The 18,653-nt window shown below is 41.1% G+C and overlaps 2 protein-coding genes across 4 annotated transcripts in view; one reads left to right on the forward strand and one right to left on the reverse strand.

Moving 5' to 3' along the window:
* Window positions 1–12,207, reverse strand: part of ankrd50l (ankyrin repeat domain 50-like) — a 94,469-nt gene extending 82,262 nt beyond the window's left edge. The window contains exon 1 of the mRNA XM_084361288.1: window positions 11,680–12,207. The gene's annotated coding sequence lies outside the window, so the exon portion shown is untranslated. The remainder of the gene's footprint in view (window positions 1–11,679) is intronic.
* Window positions 8,993–17,289, forward strand: hpxa (hemopexin a). Of its 3 annotated transcripts, none has more exons than XM_084361293.1 (11): window positions 8,993–9,197; window positions 13,058–13,151; window positions 13,293–13,309; window positions 13,446–13,523; window positions 13,731–13,885; window positions 14,183–14,336; window positions 15,215–15,427; window positions 15,862–15,957; window positions 16,157–16,287; window positions 16,381–16,528; window positions 16,811–17,289. In XM_084361293.1, exons 2-11 carry the CDS (start codon window positions 13,096–13,098, stop codon window positions 17,038–17,040), a joined length of 1,278 nt encoding a protein of 425 aa, XP_084217419.1. In that variant the 5' UTR covers window positions 8,993–9,197; window positions 13,058–13,095; the 3' UTR covers window positions 17,041–17,289. The 3 variants fall into 3 exon arrangements, with proteins under 3 accessions (XP_084217419.1, XP_084217418.1, XP_084217420.1); XM_084361292.1 differs by lacking the exon at window positions 8,993–9,197 and adding an exon at window positions 10,425–10,510; XM_084361294.1 differs by lacking the exon at window positions 8,993–9,197 and adding an exon at window positions 10,891–10,988.
* Window positions 17,290–18,653: the final 1,364 nt, after the last annotated feature.

Consider the following 18,653-nt stretch of genomic DNA (forward strand, 5'->3'; position numbering starts at 1 on the left):
AAGCTGCAACCACAAGTGACCCAACAAAAGTGGAGTCAAGTTACCACAACCGAAAGGTCACAAAAAGTTACTGCACACAAGTATTAATAAGCCACACATCACAACGTGACCAACACAAAAGCAGCCATCTCTCACAAAACCATGTTGCTGTGCAAAGTATAAAATGAAGGGAAACAAACTGCAGAGACACCCAAACTTTACCTGCCTACCAAGATGGCTAACTCACCCAGCTAGTCTTCAGTGGCTTGCCGAGCTCGAGGCATCTTTAAACGCCCAACTCAGTGCATCACCGAAGACCAAGAACCTAGTCAACTGTAACACACTGAGGCGTGCCCCCACTCAGGATTACCACCAAAAATAAGAAAGGCAAAATAATAAAGTGGCAAATTCTTAAGAATGCCCAGCAGCTAACTAGTCAGGGTGCTCTCTCAGAAACAACATCATACAACAGCAAATTAACAAAAAAGATTACACAACTAAAGGCCACTTACACAAACAAACTAAACCACATCTACCTCACCTCATGGGCATTCAGATCCCAGACATTTTTAAAGGTTTTATTTAAAAAAAAAAACACATTTAGCACACAAACAGACATGCTGGCAGTCTGGCTGAGAGAGGAGAGCCCCCAGGAACTGGGAAGAGCCGGCCTTTAAACTCCTGGCTTCAAGGCAGGAACCAATCAGCTCCCTGGACAACCTTCAATCACTCAAACACACCTGCAACCAATCACACAGACACACACACACACTCACTCATTCACTCAGGTAACAGAGGGTTATTTAAGCAGAGAGACAAAACATATACGACCTCTGGGGTCGTAACAGTAATATAGACATTTACATCAAAAAGGAGCTTTCAAGGCATTGTAAATGCTCATTGTACTTATGGCTTTCTGATTTGTCAGTCCTTTTAGTGTTTCAAAGTACAATTTCATATCAAGTTTAAAGTGGTGAATATGAGGATCGAGGAGCAATCTCTGAGGAGCGATGAGCGAGGACACAGAGGCAGACGAGAGCAGCCTTCACGGAAGTCCTGTCCCGAAAACTGGCCAGCTAAATCGGAATGCACACAGTTTACCCACAAAAGCACACTTACAAAATCAAAACAGGTGCTCGGTTGTTACCTGACTCTGAAATGATAACTTTCTAAACAAGGGCACAGCAGCACAGATACACAAAATCCCTTGAAAAAGCACTTGTATTCACCAATTTGGATGGCATCAATACATTAAATTGTAGCCACTAGGTGGAAGCATCGTACTAAATGCAGCTCAAAAGATTTTGGGATAATTCCACGTTTGACCACAACGTAGCTGCAATGGAGAGTGGCGCTGTTCATAGGCCATAGGCTACCTCATTTGCAGCTGTGGTCGAGAGAGCTAGAGAGTGAATGGAGAGAGGGACCGCTACACCGGTGAATCAGATCAATGTTGTTGTTTTTTATTGTTTCACAGTGGTTACGTTCAACAGGATCAGTGGTTCTCATGGGGGTCCTGGCCCCCTCCATATTTTTGATCTCTCCTGTAGCCTGGCCGGGTCCGGCTTCAAGTTTGAGCAAACTGTCTCATATCTATTTTCCACAAGTTCTCGTGAATGTAACAATCCACTTATAGCCCACGATCGCTCGTTTAAACAGTTTCTAAGCTGCTTCGTTCGTGCCAGCAGCCTGGACCCGATGCGGCTGGACTCACGAGCGGAGCATTAATGCACATCTGTCTGCAGCTGCTCCAAACACGCAATTTGAAGGGACAGATTAGATGTTGATTTTGTGAACAGTGACTTTGTTGATACTACTTTAATCATAGAATGGAGCCACAACGGGCTGATATCAGCCAAGAGCAGCAGGTTGTTTTAATGGAAAGTAGGCTACGAGCGATACAAAAAAGCTGATCACAGCCTGAAGCAACAGTGTTGCTGCAAATATAACAAGAGGAGGCTGCTTTTGATTTCTGACAGATGAACATTGCGCTTTTAAATATGAAGCTTATCCAAACAAAAAACTAGAGTCAACAACTGTCATTTTTTAAATTGTGTTTTCATATATTTCACTGATTGTAATAGAATGCGAGTGTGTTTTATTGAAAGCGAGACTGGGTATGTGTGTGACAGTGGCGGCTGCTGGTCTTTCAAGGAGGGGAAGCTCATTTTTAGGCTACTGTGAATAGTGACCGCCTGTGACTGTGAGTGATCGTGACGGGGAGAGAAGCTCCGCAGCTGCTGCTGCTCGTTGGGGAAAGAAACCGCAGAGTGACAGAACAGAGTCGCCAAACACAACACTGGTCGTTTTTAACAAAGACACAATCGCTGGGGATCGGTAAAGTCTCCGGATCAGTTCAGAACAACAGAATGAAAAACTTGGAAAATGCTCCGGTGGGTGTTTATTCTTCAAGATCGCTGATTCGCTCATTTAGCTGTCAATCAAAAAAGGATTCCGCCTCAGACAGCTCATCCAATCATCATGCAGAAGCCGAGCGTCCGGGCCAGCCCACTGCCCCATAGACCCCCAGAGACGCTGAGCGTCCGATGGGCGGGACAAAGCCCAGCATTTATCCAATGAGCGTCTAGTTTCGCTGCAGTGGAACAACCCGCTCTACGCTTCCCCATTGAAGTCAGCAGAAGCTGAGCATCCGACTGTGTAAAGCGCTGTGGCTCTGCGGGGATGAATGAGAAGGAAGTTGCGCCGGTTACCTGAGATAAGTAGCTGATTCTGAACAAAAGATGAAGGCTTTCTAGCGCGTATTTAGTGAATGAAATGTACACACAGCAGTACATATTTCACCACTTTTTTTTTTTTGGGTGACATTTTAGGGGAAGCTGAGCTTCCCTTGCAGTCTTAGAGCAATCGCCTCTGGTGTATGAAAATCGCTACAGTGCTTTGGTTTTTAGGTGCTCTACAATCTCATAGTTTCAAAGAAAATGGATTGATTGATTTTTATTTAACGAAATGAAACGAAAACAACATATATTACTATATTACTATATTGTTGCAACTTTAGAAAATATAATCCAGGGGAAAAAAGGCTTACAAACATGGACCAAAACGTCTCAGTAATACGCACAAAAATCCAAAAGAAACTAAAGTGAACTAAAAAAAATAACTAAAAATCATGAAGTGGTCTCAATCTGTGTTTTACGCATGCCTCTGTGCGTCTGGCACATGTGTCTTGGAGTTCTGAATGGAGGCTGTATGTTCAGCTCCCCTTACATGTGAAATTTATTACATGAAACACAACGAAATTTCTCCACTTATGAACTGAAAAGTGTGAGGAGAGCTACTGTAGGAACCGGTTTTTCTGTTCAAAGCAAACAGCTGTGTGAAGTACTGTGGGGGGCAGGACTTTTGTCTGACAACGTACTTGAGTGAAGTATCCACAAACACACCCATTGGTCAGAGATAAAGGGAGGATGCTAATGTGTCTATTAAGCTCATTACTTTCAATAGAGCTGAGAAGGTGGAACATAGTAAAATATTTTTCATTCTAGTTTTAGAGGCTGCATTTTAAAAATATATATATATAAAAAATAAAGTTATTACTTTACATCATGTCCATAAGATGTGTAGTGACTGGAATTCAGACTTCCCAAAAATATAAGATATATACATGGGAGCCTACGTGCTTCAAATAAAACATTTTTATTTAAAAAATCGACAGGTATACAGAACAGTGCAGTATGATATACAGTAGGTAATTTAAAGCAGAGTGTGTCCTCAGATCTGCGCAGTGTGCGCATCAGTCTTTCAGCAGGAGATCCTTCGGCCCTGGGCATTTTTCGCCGTCTGCCATGCAGTCACATGCCAGTCGGTCCTCCCTTTAATGCTATGACCTGTTCAACCTGATCTATGTATTTGTTGCAGGCCTCTTTGGTGAGCTTATATTTCCAAAATGACTCTATTGCGGAGATCAGTTCATCTCTGTTCTTGGGTTTGGCCTCACAGCGAATGTAGCGTTTCATTGAAGCCCAGACTAACTCGATCGGGTTCAGATCCGGCGACTTAAGAAAGTTTTGCTGAGCATAATGTTTGTTCTAAATTAAATAAAAGCCTGTCCCATACAGACGCGTGTCTCTCTAAACGGGTCTGCTCGGCACACACACCCTCCAAAAAAAAAAAAAAACTATTGGCAGAAGTCCGGGCCGTGAGAACCGGCAGTCTACCTCTCGTGTGGATAATCAGCGTGATAATCCAACGGATTTGATCTGGTAAATCCCTTGTTGTGATAGACTCATGTGTTTTCATAATGTAGCCTATCATAAAGTGGATACAATCACCGCAACTCTGTCCGGAGCTTCGCTACTTTTATTTCCGTATCCTTGGTAACAGTAACCACACACATACACACACCCAGCCTCGCTTTCAATAAAACACACACACGCCTCCTTTGATGTGAACTCGCACAGAGCATGAGGCTGAGTTGATAACCAGCTTCGTAGTTCCGTGTTAACTCGGACCGGGGCTTGAGGTTTTGAGCTGGACTCCTTCGCAGTACAGGCCGGCTGGCTGACGGTGTCCGGTCTCATTATCACTGGCTGTTTGTGTTGTCTGTCAAAACATGGATGAATGAAACCTATCAACTTTGTATCGGCCACGTCTTGTTGCCTATTTCTATCTAGGAAAAGTTATTTCAGGATATCCTATGTTTTATCGCCCAGCCCGAAAGTGACACAGGCTATTGCACGTTCATTCATGAGAAATCATCCAGCAACACTCTCAATCAAACAAGGTGGAGAATGAGAAATCTGCGGACAGTAGTTCGCTCCTTTTAAAAACACAGACGGGTGTGTTTGGAGCTGACGAGACTGAGGACCGAAAAAAGAGAGTGAGACGTATACTGTAGCTGCCGTCGTTACATTTGTCTCATTGAAAAACTATAGCCTACTGTATTACAGTGGCGAGCGGTGACCCTTTACTGTGGTCATGCTGACGTGTCAATACCATGCGCGCCCGTAAGGGGGGTATTTATTTATTAATAAAAAAATATTATATGGTTTTTAACTAGGCTACTACAGTGGAACCCGCTTATAGTGATCACGTTGGTCCAGAGTACATTTGATCACTATAAGCGGTTGATTACTAAAACCGAATTGTTATTATTTCACTTGTTTTTTATGCAGAACATCATCTAAATGCCAGTTGTATAGTTTTTCAATGAGAAAAATGTAACGAAACGGTCGTCAGCGCGATCCTCTCGTCAGCTCCAAACTCACCCGTCTGCACCTCAATCACAGACCACAGCTGGTTTTCCACACAGCATTTACAGTAACTCACGTGACACGTCTCAGATCAGTAGGCGCTGCTGCCGGTGTGTTTTTAAAATGAGCGAACTAGGCTAGTAGCTCCGCAGATTTCTCATTCCCCACCTTGTTTGACTGAGAGTGTTTCGAGATGGTTTTCATGAATGAACAGGCAATATGTCACTGTCAGACCGGATCGTTTGACGGGAGGGGGGGTCGGGCCGTATGAGTTTCACTTCTACGGCGCCGTCCACTTGAAATTATAGTTTTCTTTTCCTCAAAAGTTCTCCGCGAAAACGGCACTGAACGCAAAGACTGAATAGAATTAATATTTTCACTCATTTTGACCGGGCTACACGATGAAATGAACCACTGACAGTTTCCCGCTGAACAATTCAAACAAGTCAGTTTTGCGCATGTGCGTTGGCAGATAAGCTGCTTCACTGACAGCTTTTTTGCCATTCAAAGTGCTCATCTACAGTAAACACAGCCTCTAGCAGTAACTGTACTACTCGGTGTCACAGTGCGCATGCGCGAAACAAGCTGTCAGCTTTCCAGCTTTTCGCAAGCAAAACGGGACAGATTAGGCACGGATCTAAGACCAAAACAGTAGAACTAAGGTATTGTATAATTGAACACACTGCCAGATTAATATTTTCAATTATTTTTATTGAAGGGCTTGGGCATGCACTGCATTTATAGCTTATTATGACCGCTCGCCCAATGCTTTATTATTATTATATTGCATTCCCCATTTGTGTTCACTGCTCTGTGCTGCTGTCTTATGGAGGCGTCCTGCTGCTCACAGATGCCACCTGGCGGTTGTTTGGGCACATTGCAGCTTCTGGTGAAAACACAATTACTCCTCCACAAAAAATCCGTGTGACTCACGCGTGAATCTCGCGTGAAATCATCCAAATGAAACTAGTACCCACTGTATGCCTTTTCTTTTAAGTTGCATCTAACGTTGTGATTATTTAGATCTACGATAGCTCACTTGCTCCTAAGGGATTACCTGCTGTGTGTTTGCTGACACATCACTGAGGGCAGCAGCTTAGCTGCTGAGGCATACTAGGAGGGAGCCTGTCCATGGGCTGGCGAGTGTTCATTTAAAAAACCCAACGTATCTTGTTTTGGGACCTTTGCCACCTTCTCCTCCTGCTGTTTTCGCTCCTATCTTTTCTTGTAACCACTTTTATGTTTGAATGGCATGACTGCTCTTTTCCCTTGTCAATCTTGACAGATTTTACGCAGTCTTGTCACCTTGTCACATGATCAAATAAAGACTTAAGATTGGGTATCGACACACACATTACCCAGCATTCATCATTTCATCTGTATATGAAATGAATACCAAAGAAAAAAAAAAAATTCAATGTAATCCTATTTGATAGTTTATTCCTAGTTTTTAAATAGTAGCCTGTGTACAATAGGCCTATAATTTTGTTATACTGTACTTGCTATTGACTTTTCCAATGTCATTGACACCATGACAAGATGGATTTGCATATGAGGGTCTATGTACCAAATGATATCCTTCTATGGAAAAGATTTTGTTGTGAGTCAGTCATCGGAAACTGTTTTGTACTTGAATATCATCTTTAAAACAGTGTCTAAAAGCATCTTCCTCACATGCCCAACAGGGGGCCACTCTCAGCCACGCGGTGCCCGTGCAGCCCGGGCCCCAACAGACAGCCATGCCCCTGACCACAGCCCACCAAAACTCTACAAGCAATCTGTTATTTCTGTTCACGAGTCAACCTCCATTTTACATAAATTCTCACGTATTCTGTTAACAGAAAAGCCTAAACTTCAAAATCAGATAAGATCAAACCTCTCTAATTCAGGAAAAACAGAGGTTCCATAAAACATAATAGTTGGGTCAACTTAATGCCATAAAAGGGGGCTGGTTACGCTTGAGTAACAAATGAAAAAATGCTGCACCAAGCAGATTTAAAAAAAAAATCTTTTGCAATTTGGACAAAGCTGGTTCCAGACTTCTTTATTGCTGCTCACTCCATTTTTTCTCCACTGATTCAAATGGTGTGCCCTTTCATGGCGGTTTCCCTGGTTGGATAAACAACCAAAGCCCTATTCGCACGGGACTAGTATTACCTGGGTACCTCATGTGATTTAGAAATTACCCCACCACGTCTGTGTTTCGTGCGGCGCATTCGCACGGGATAAGCGAAGTCTGTGTTTTAACTCGAATTTACTGACATTATTCCCCGGATATGATGTCAAGGCTCTGCGTAACCTATGCCTAACGATCGCACCGGAGCCCTCGTTGGAGCAGCAGTTAGATATGGATATTTTTATTATAATAATAACTGAAATAACTTGAAAGATAGAAAAATCTTCCTTACCGCATGCATGTTAGCTGTCAAAACTTTCATTTCTAATTGCCAACGCAGCCTCCATAATTCTCGACCTGGAAAAAAAAAAAAAAACGACCCCAAATCACAGAGATGCCGATTCGCACGGGACTAATATTATCACATGACCTGTGTTTGGCGAAATATGGTAGGTAATTTGCGGTGGAATTTTTACTTTACAAATTACGGACATGGCAGATTCGCACGGGATTAAGATCACAGACGACCTCCGCAATTATTACAAATTACTAGAGGTCCCCAGGTAATACTAATCCCGTGCGAATAGGGCTCAAGTCAATCAGAGCTTTTTAGAGCTATTAGGAATGTGATCTTACCCTGATTTTTCAAAAACAGTAGATAAGTTGCTGTATCGTAGGCAACTGGACTTGTTTCAGTTTCTTGAAGACGTTTCACCTCTCATCCAAGATGCTTCTTCAGTTCTTACTGGAAAGGAGTTGGATGATAGGTGAAACGTCAAGAAACTGAAACAAGTCCAGTTGCCTACGATACAGCACCTAGATTTACCATGACCTTGATGACTGAGAACCTTCATCAACAGATAAGTTTGCACTCGTCGTTCAGACAATGTTCCCAGCAGCAAAAGGCCGTGCTAACTACATTTATCAGATTAGTCAATTGTTTTCACTATACTGAAGACACTAATGCCATATGAAAAATTTCAAAATTTAACTTCTAAACTTTAAATTCTAAAAACAATGCAACGACACAAATGAATAATTTTTTTTTTTTAAATCTGAAAAAAGACATTTCTAGAGAAAAAGAAAAAAGCAATGTTAAAAGTCTGAACGTGTCCTGCAGTGACTTGTCAAATATTAACAAAGAGCAAGACAGTGTTGCCATTTATTGAAAAAGCACTTCCAACCTTTGCTTTGTGGGATGTGCACAACGTGACTGTAAGACTCAGTCAAGGTCATGGCCCAGTCAATATTACTCATGTGTATAGTCCTAGCTTTGCTCAACAGTGGCTCACAGTTTGTGTAGTTTTGTGTCCCAACATGGCCACCTGTAGCCAATGGTCACTACTATGAATTGCGACACAGCCATTCAGGATTTTACTCCACTATACATTTTTTTGAATAACATCCTGTAATAAAGACACATTTGACCCTCATGGATACCATTACAAAATGGCATAAAAAGATGGATTTCAGAATGAGGATTTGCTCTCCAATGCAAAGACAACTATATTTTTACCTTTTTAAACAAAAGGAGGAAAGAAAATTGATGTGATGAGAGGCAATTAGAAAGAAGAGAAATACATTTAGAGACGCAGGTTGTGTTTGGACCCAATTGCAGCACACAGGATACCAGGAGGAGTTATTAATGATGTTTAATGTCAAAACTCAGCAGGTAATGGGCAAGACAGGTAATAAGCACACAGGTTCTATAAATCAGGCAAATCTGGCGACACAGTGAAAGTCTCTGGACCACAAGTAAGCAGACATATACACTCACTCTGTACAGTCATAGAATGGTAACACCAAGCAGCCACAGGCAAACAGGAATCAAGAATGCAGAAGAAGATCTAAAGGTTGGGAACAGTAGGCTCGAACGTTCGAGGAGACAGGTAGGTCAGACACTGGCAGGGTCGGCAACAGGAAATCAGTCCAGATTAGAGTGCTGGAGAGTCTTGCATAAGTGATGAAGAACAATATGGCAATAAGTGTCTGTGAGGCTGGGGTAAATATACTAGGTTAATTGGTGATCAGGAGCAGCTGTGTGACCAGGTGAGTGGAGTTGGCTTGATCAGGTCGGAATGGCAGGTTGACTGGGCAGGCAGAAGTGAGCAGGTTCCCAGTAATGCAGAACTGTGACAGGGTGTGGGACAGACAGAGATGACAGAAGATAAAGACTAATGAGGAAAAGCATGACATGAGGGAGAAAATTAGGGAGTTACTATTACTATTACTATTATGAACCACATATGAAGGGTCAGGTCACCCAAAATTCAAAATATGCTCTTTTTTGGAACCAGCCATTGGATTTTATTTCAAAATATCCCTCTCTGAACTTTCTGTTACCACCTCAATACAATAGAGGTAAATGGAATTTTTCGTTGAAAACTTTCAAATAAATTAAATGCGCTACATTTCTTTGCACAGTGTCTGTTAATCTCTCTCTTTCACACAAAGTAAACAGTGATCCACTCTATAGCCGTCCCCATTTATGAACCTAAGGGGACAATGATGAACTTAAACTTTAATAAAGTTTAACGATCAAATAAAGTTTGTTTTACAGAAATCAAAATGTAATGTTTTGAAAAGCCTAGTTAGTGATGGCACTGTTACCTAGGCTTTGTATAAAAGTGATGTTCTCCGTGTACAGTTGAATTGTACAGGTTCTAACATTTAAACCTAATTTATTTATAAATAAACAGTGAATAAGTGGTCCTAGAATAGGACCCTATGGCAAACCTTTGTTAACTGGAGTGAAAGCCATCAGCCACAACAGCTTGTGTTCCACCCTCTACCTCATTTTTCATCAAATCCAATAGATTCCAGGTGTTTCAAACGACTTTGACGATCGACAGTATCGAAAGCCTAAAATGAATCAGTTAAAGGGGCGACACAATCCTGATTGATAAGAGCTTAAATTGAGTGTTGAGATGAAAATGTTCTAACCTGATCATTTACCAGTTTCTCTGACACACTAGCTAGACAAGCATACTTAGTATGTATAGTAATTTTTCAGCTCCCTTAAAGCTCTGGTCTACGATCTGAGAAAGATTTGAAAAAAGCATCCCCCCCACACACACACCCCCCCCTCAGAGTCTCCCGCGACACACCCCCTCCCGCAACAAGCAACAAGAGCAACAAGGCGGCCAGCAGAAACCAAATACAGCCCAGCTTTGAATGCCGAGTAACGATGTTGGATTCACAGGTAAAGTTATTACAATGCACGTTGAAACTCACATAAATCTTATAAGTCATGACAATGTCCACAGCTAAGCTCCACAGCCAAGCTAGCGTAACATCATTAGCATGTTACAGCTACGTTACGTTACAGCTACGTAGTAAGTTACTATTTATCAACAGCTAAGTTAGCCACTTCTAAAAGTTATTGAGGGCAAAGAGACTAAAGCCTGATTTATGCTTCTGCGTCGCGGCGACGGCGTAGCTACGTCGTCGACGCAGACCCCTACGCCGACCCTGCGCCGTAGCCTGACGTGCGCCTCCAAAAAATCCTGACTACGTCGACGCGTCGCGTCGCGAACGGCAAGGACTGTGATTGGTCCGCTCAGAACGTCATTTCCGGCAGTTGCTTTTCCGGTCAACAGTATAACAACTCAGAATTGCAGAACAACGCGTTCCCTCGACGCAGAACTTCGAATGCTCAATGACGGCGTAGGGTCGACGACGTAACTATGCCGTCGCCGCGACGCAGAAGCATAAACTAGGCTTAACAGATGCTGCCGTCAGCTTTAATCACAACGATCGCTTCCACATTGTGGCTGAAAAATAAATCTTCATGAGCCTCGGACCAGCTGTGTGTGTCCCAGCTGTTGTCTGAGTAGCACCAGACCGCGACACAAACGTGCCCGTAAACCGTAATCCCTTGTTTATGACAGATAAGACACACAAATACACACATCGTAACGCCTATATGATAATCCATCATATTGATTTAGCAAAAGCTTCGTTGAAAACAAATGGACAAGACCGGGAGGAGGATTAGCAAAACAGCTGAGTAGTGACTGGGCGAGAGGTTGTTATGGAGAAATAAATCCAGACAAATAAAATAAAAATCCGGATATAAATCTGTTTCATCCATCCATTCATTCATCTTACTTGCTGCTTCATTTAGCTGCCACGAGTAAATACATAGGCTGATTTGGTGTAAACATGATAGCAATGTTAGCTTGTTGTTAGCTTACAATGCTAGCATAGAGGCTAATGTCTCCGTCGAACAAATAAACAAGTGTTGACAATACTGCAGAGACAGACACCGTCTAATAACAGAAACAAACTAACGGCAGCTTTCACAGTCATCAGCAGCATCGGCATGAAAGTTATCTGTGTCACAACATCCACAATAAAGACGAAGATTACCTGCTCAACAGAAACTCCGCTGTATCAGCATCGGGTCCATATCTTCATTTTTTGGGCTTTTTGTGCCTTGATGACAGGACAGCTGAAGAGTTTTTAGAACCTTATCTGAGAGAGGGATGATGACACGCCGCAAAGGGCCACTTTGTAAATGGGGCATATACTTTATACCACTATACCGGTTGAGCTACAGGTACACCCCATGGGCTTGCTAACTTACACCACATACTGTAAGAGGGCTCCTTCATCTGTCTTTCTCAAACATGAAACTGAGGTTTTTGTCCATAGTTTAAACTGTATGTGCATATATCACTGTACTTTTACTATTACTTTATAGACTTTACATATTGTCCACTACACTTTACAGGCCTATGAACATAGTTTATGTTTGTACCCAATACGAAATATAGAAATAGAAAGCCACCACATACCTGATCAACACACTTTAAATGTCACTGATAAGTATTACATACAATGAGGCCAACCCACTCATCTGTTAATGTTCACCTCACAAACATTATACAACATTGGTTTTTCAGGACTGTGAAGTGCAGTGGTCAGCAGTTTTTATTTATCTTCCTGAGTGCACTGGGTTAGTTACCTCCAGGACTGGATCAGGTCCAGCTTTGATCAGTCTCAGTAGACTACTGGAATGTTCTGGAATATATTCGTTACAAATTAGACTTAACATTTAAATCTGTATATCTGTTATATCTTATATCTATATCTGAAATAGTATCTGTATACTGTATTGCAAAATAATACAAATTGAAATGTATGGCTACTTTTCAAATTTCTAATATGAAAAAAAACAAAACTGTGTATGGAAATGGTTCTTACATCTACACAGGATATTACAGCATTTTGGAAAAAAATTTTCATATCACATCAGTACAAACTCAGCCTGTAGTTAATTTTTACCATTCTTTACATTCATCGTAATGCGTCAATATCAAATTAAAATGTTCACAATGGAAACCAGTGCTTCATCAACGGCTGCTATATCTTCAGCAAAGTGCTTTTGCTAGACATTTACATGTAATAGAGCATAGTGTCATCTAAAGCGTATCAGATACACATCTATTGATTGGATTTTTATGGTGAAATGGTACCCTTCTAAATTCTATGAATCTCTGACTCACTTTCCTGGTAGCTGGTCTGAGCAGTGGGGATGGTTGGGGTAGAGCTCCCTGGGGCACAGCTCTGTGGCACTTCATCAAACACCGTGGGTGTCTTTGGAGAGCCCAGTGCGGCTCCACATTGTCAGCTCCTCCTCCTTTGGTACCCAACGTGACGCGGCTCACGTAAACCGGGCTATAATATAAACTGTTGCTGCTGCAGCAGCCAGGGTACCTTTTGCTCAGCTCCACTGTCTTTCTAGGCCTCTCCAGTCTTTCCTGGACCAGAGGACTGCTCACCATGAAGCTGCTCACCCACATCCTCTTCCTGGCCCTGGCTCTGGCATGGGCTCAGTGGTAAGTATCTTTGCGCTTAACCTGGAGTAACAACACCAACAATTGCATCTAAAACCCTAAATATGAAGCAGCTTATATTCCGAAAAATGAATAGAAGATCTGAAATGAGAATATTTTTCCTTTTCTGTTCTGTTCAACCAGTGATGAACATACATCAGGTAAGTTGATGGAAAGCATTTCTATTTATTTTGGGATCACTAGTTTTTGTCATTAGTGAGTTATTCCTCATGATGAATGTTAACACGTTATTTCAAAATGTTATTTTTAATTTCACATAACCATGATATTCTGCAGCTGTCCTTGACCGTTGTCAAGGCCTTGAGATGGACGCTGTTGCAGTAAACGAAGAATATATACCTTACTTTTTCAAGGGTAAGTCCCTACATCATGAAGAACCATGGGTAGGGTTCATCATATGATCTTACTATAGTGGGAAGTTGCTTGTCCTCAAAATTAAACATGGTTCAAGTAATTGCAAAGCGCTGCATTCTGTAAAATCACAACGTGTTCTGATGTTTCAACGCTCAAGTTGTGGAAGAATTTTTTTTTGTTCCATCTAATGGTTGTGTCCTGTACCAGGTGACCATCTGTTCAAGGGCTTCCATGGCAAAGCAGAGCTATCTAATGAGTCTTTCGCTGAGTTGGATGACCATCACCACCTGGGCCATGTAGATGCTGCTTTCCGCATGCACTACGAGAACAGCAGCGACCACGACCACATGTTCTTTTTCTTGGTATGGTCTAGTCTTTGACTCTTCTGATCTTCCTCAATACTAGGATAGAAAATTAACTAGTTGGGTTACTGCAATAATTGTCTGTATGTAACTACACTATTTGGTTGTTTTGCAAATTTAAAGACTGATCTCATCATAGTGCGCTCAACATTTTTATTTAGATAGATAGATTGATAGGGAAATTATTGATAGATAAGATTAATACATTTATGTGGCTCAGACAGTGCATGGTAGACTCTGCCACCAGTGTATGGGTGAATGCTGACTTCTGTTGTAAATGGTCATCCTTTGATACAGGACAACAAGGTGTTCAGCTATTATCAACACAAGCTTGAAGACGGCTACCCCAAGGATATCTCTGAAGTCTTCCCTGGAATCCCTGACCACCTGGATGCTGCTGTGGAGTGTCCCAAGCCAGAGTGTGATGATGACTCTGTCATCTTCTTCAAGGGTCAGTGTACATTCTTATCTACCTCAATGCACGCTGTTTTGCCAGAAGTGTTTTGTAGATTACATAACTTCACCAGGCATGAGGATGAGGAGATAATGACATTTTTGGATAAACTTTTCCTTTAAACCTGGAACCATTACACTGTTACATTTGCCAAGCAGTTGTTTTTTTTTGTTGTCCTTTTTCCAGCTGGATATTTTAATAATAAGGTTAAGCCACAGAGCAAGTATACAATGTTTGGCATTAGCCCTGTTTGTTATGTCTTCATATTGCAAGATTGAGCATTTTTAAACATTTTTGCTGTTTTGTCATCAACAACAGCACTTCAATGTCAAAATCACTGTGTGTATTTGAAGCACACCCAAACAGAAATAAAACAGTACACAAAAAAACTTAAAAACAAATTTAGAGCACTGAGCAGAATACGTTTTTGCTCTCTGCATTCTTCCTAGTTTCCATTTTTTCCATATTTCAAATGCACACTTAATTTACTGTATACTGCTCATGCTTTTGATTTGTGTAACTGTGGAGAAAAGACCACTTTGACCTCGTCTTTACACTGCATTGAAGGGAACTACTTTAAGCTTTAATTTGAAGGTGTTATATTCACATATAATGAGTAGTGTAGGAACTGTCCCTCTTTTTATACAACACATAGCCTACAGCAATACCCCATAGGTAAAAGGGGCTATAGTCCTTCCAGTTGCCCAATGTGCAAGAAAATGTGACCTCTAGGGTCCCCTTAGTGGCCCTGGCAGGTCTGGAAGGGAGGATGTGGTCTTATTTGTTTAAAAGTAAGGTTACAATGCCATTTCACAGTATCTTAAGGCATCTGAAGAATAACTTAAAAATATATCTTTGACATAATTCCTCTGTAGGAGATGACATCTACCACTTTAATGTCAAAACCAAGGCAGTGGATGAGAAAGAGTTCAAGTCCATGCCAAACTGCACATCTGCTTTCCGCTTTATGGAGCACTATTACTGCTTCCATGGACACATGTTCTCCAAGTTTGACCCAAAGACTGGCGAGGTGCATGGCAAATACCCCAAAGAGGCACGCGACTACTTCATGAGATGCTCTAAGTTCAGTGAGTGAAAACATCAATGTCATTAATGTATCAAATTGTTGTGATATTTTAGGATAATAACTGTTATTTTATATATATATATATGTGTATATATATATATATATATATATATATATATATCAGCTTTGTCTCTGCTCTGCATGGCTCCCTCCCCCCAACTACAAACCAAAACTCATTCCGTCAAAACGTTATGAATTATCTTAGGTCTTCAAAACTTGTATCTTAATGTATGTCATGTATTTAACACTGTGATCCTAACCTCTCACTGACGTTATATAAACAAGTGATAGAGGGGAGGAGTGGCTATTACAGAGACACCTTTCAACCAATTACAAGACACTGTGCCATCAAAATGATTTTGAAGCTGTTATTTTAAGGTGAAAAAGTTACACAATATTTCAGTAACATGAGCATTATACTTGTTTGCTGTTCAGGTGAAGAGAGCGACCACGTAGAGAGAGAGCGCTGCAGCCGTGTTCACCTGGATGCCATCACATCTGACAATGCTGGGAACATGTATGCCTTCAGAGGTGAGTCAACAAGCATTTAACTAACAAATAGTTCAATTTTTTAATATGCCTATAAAAAGAGAGGTATATAATGTATTGATAATTACTGCGCTTCTGTCATGCTGGTAGGCAGATTTTTGAAAAGAGCCATGCTAGCTATCTCCCAGTGCTTCCAGTCTTTAATGTATGCCAAGCTAAGCTAACTTGCCTTGTCTTGCAGGCCACCATTTCCTCCGTAAAGATTGGGACAATGACACACTGAAGGCAGACACCATCGAAAATGCTTTCAAGGAGCTGCACAGTGAGGTGGACGCTGTTTTCACTTACCAGGATCACCTTTACATGATCAAGGTACACTACAGCAAGCGCACACATTGCATTATCCTGTCATCACCTTTTCCTCAAGGCAAAAACACACACCATTTATTATTTCTTCCCTTTCAGGACGACCATCTGTTTCTTTACAAAGTTGGTGAGACCCACACCCACTTGGACGGTTACCCCAAGCCTGTGAAGGAGGAGCTGGGCATCGACGGTCCCATTGATGCTGCATTCGTTTGCGAGGATCATCACATTGCTCACATTATCAAAGGTTAAGACACAGACAGCAGATAAAATAATAGGTTAAGCTGCAGACAATACTTGAAAAAACAACAGGATCATTTTGCAGACACTGTGCACTGTGCATCTGCAAGCACTGAAACTAGAAATTATGTACATAGATGTAAGAATATGTCCAGATGCACATATCTAAATATCAGCCTGTGGAAACATTAGTTATATTATAATTTCAACCAGAATTAGCCCAGTTTTGACCAAGACTATGTACTACTACAGTACCCACTCACATCTCTTTCTCCCTGCTGCCCTCCAGGTAAGAAAATCTATGATGTGGAATTGAAGGCCAGCCCTCGTGTTGCAGGCAACGAGCGTAATATTCACCTCTTTGAGAACGTCGATGCTGCCATGTGCAGTCTTGATGGAGTAAAGGTGATCAAAGGCAACCACTTCTACCACTTCGCCAGCACCATGTTGTTTGTTGGTAGCAGGAGCCTGCCTGAGCAGCATAGGGTATCCTTGGAGCTGTTTGGCTGTGATCACTAAGATGCTTGCTTGACAGAACTGAATGGATTATGCAGAACATCACGTACAACACAAAGGAACATGGAAAAACAACAGCACCACCACCTAAATCTTACCTCAAAATAACCTTTTGTCTGTTTTTTGAAGGGTTCTTTCATTTTCGTAATTATGCTTAGTGATCCTCTCTAAAGTGGTGTGTTACCAAGAAGTTAAAGGGTATTACAAGTTTATCTGTGATTCATTTTGTACAGTGTTGTTGTGAATAAAGTGGAGAGGCAACACACAATGCAAAGAGTCTATTTTGTCTGTCAAGGAGGGACACTAAGAAGATTATTTAGTGATGTTTCATATTACATGTTTGTGATGTCCTACTAATTTCTTAGGAAATGCCCTAGACAGAACCATGTAGTTTGTTTTTAATCATATGACAATTACAGTCTTATTTTGACAGTTATTTTAGTTAATTGGCCAATTTGTAAGAATTCCCAACTTGTCAACTACTGATGTTTTGGGGTGGCAGCTGACCCGCCCTACAATCCCAAAGCGTCAGTATTTGACGAGTTGGGAATGAGACTCAAAAATCAACTTTCTTACAAATTGGACCTTTAAGATTGGATTAGAGGGTAAACCACATAGTGGCTAACAGGAGACAGGTCATTGCAGACAACATGCAAAACAGATACAGACGCTCACAACTATAGGAGAACCTCATGAACCCATCAAACTACTATATAAAAACAAAAAAAAGAAACAGGACCAATTAAACGGGGATAATACAAGCTTAAAGTGGCTACAATCAGTATATTCTCAAAATAATAATGTTACGAAAATGTGAAAACAATGTCATTGTTGTCAAAGGTTCATACTAGTACTGATGAGTCTGCAAGAATTTTCACCCGAATTTGCAGCTTGCTTCGACTTTTCAATGCTTTAAAGCAAAGTTCAATCTCACCGCTACCATTAGCATAATTCTTTGGGTACATCAGGCATCTGTTTTCAGCAAAAAAAACAACCTTGAATTAAAACTTACTGTGTGAAAGAGGTCATATTAATGCTTTTTGGGTTTTTGCCTTTCCTTTATTGTGTTATGTAGCACGCCAGAGGGAGTTACTCTGAAACGCCTGGTTTGGAGTTGAACCTTTACTTCCGTAACTTATGTGTGTGACTTTGTAACAGGCGTTTTATAAATGAAACTCCAGTCAGTCAGCAGACATACAGTTGCTACTGCTGTGGCAGCGTTATGTTAGATCACACTATCTTGCTAAGATTTTTCAAATGAACCTATGTAATAAAACCTAACAAATAACAGCACTTTTTAAGTTTTTTTTAGGACTGATTTTTTTTTTTACAGTATTCAACCAAATCAAAAGGTAATTTCATTGTTTTTATATGTGTAAATATACTTAATTAAACATTAAATGGCCACAAATAAAGAAGATCTTATGTACTTAGTAACAAACTGTATTCTATTTTTTTTTCTTTTTATAGTGTACCCAAACAGTACCAAATGACAGACACAGTTAGCAACTAGCTGGTGAACACATGGAGCGTGTAGCAGCAAAAGAGCCCGATATCTCTCTCAGGAGTTGGTGGAGACCAAAAACAGAGCTAAAAGAGGGTGAATATTGGACTTA

The sequence above is a fragment of the Pagrus pagrus genome, assembly GCF_965226575.1.
Source record: "Pagrus pagrus genome assembly, chromosome: 9".
Classification (NCBI taxonomy): domain Eukaryota; kingdom Metazoa; phylum Chordata; class Actinopteri; order Spariformes; family Sparidae; genus Pagrus; species Pagrus pagrus.

Bases quoted from the DNA above. Each gene is read 5' to 3' on its own strand.
- hpxa (XM_084361292.1), top strand. From the start codon at position 10,483: ATGCCGAGTAACGATGTTGGATTCACAG. The intron at 15,958-16,156 runs GTGAGTCAACAA...CTTGTCTTGCAG, and splicing joins GAACATGTATGCCTTCAGAG to GCCACCATTTCCTCCGTAAA. The intron at 16,288-16,380 runs GTACACTACAGC...CTTCCCTTTCAG, and splicing joins ATCACCTTTACATGATCAAG to GACGACCATCTGTTTCTTTA.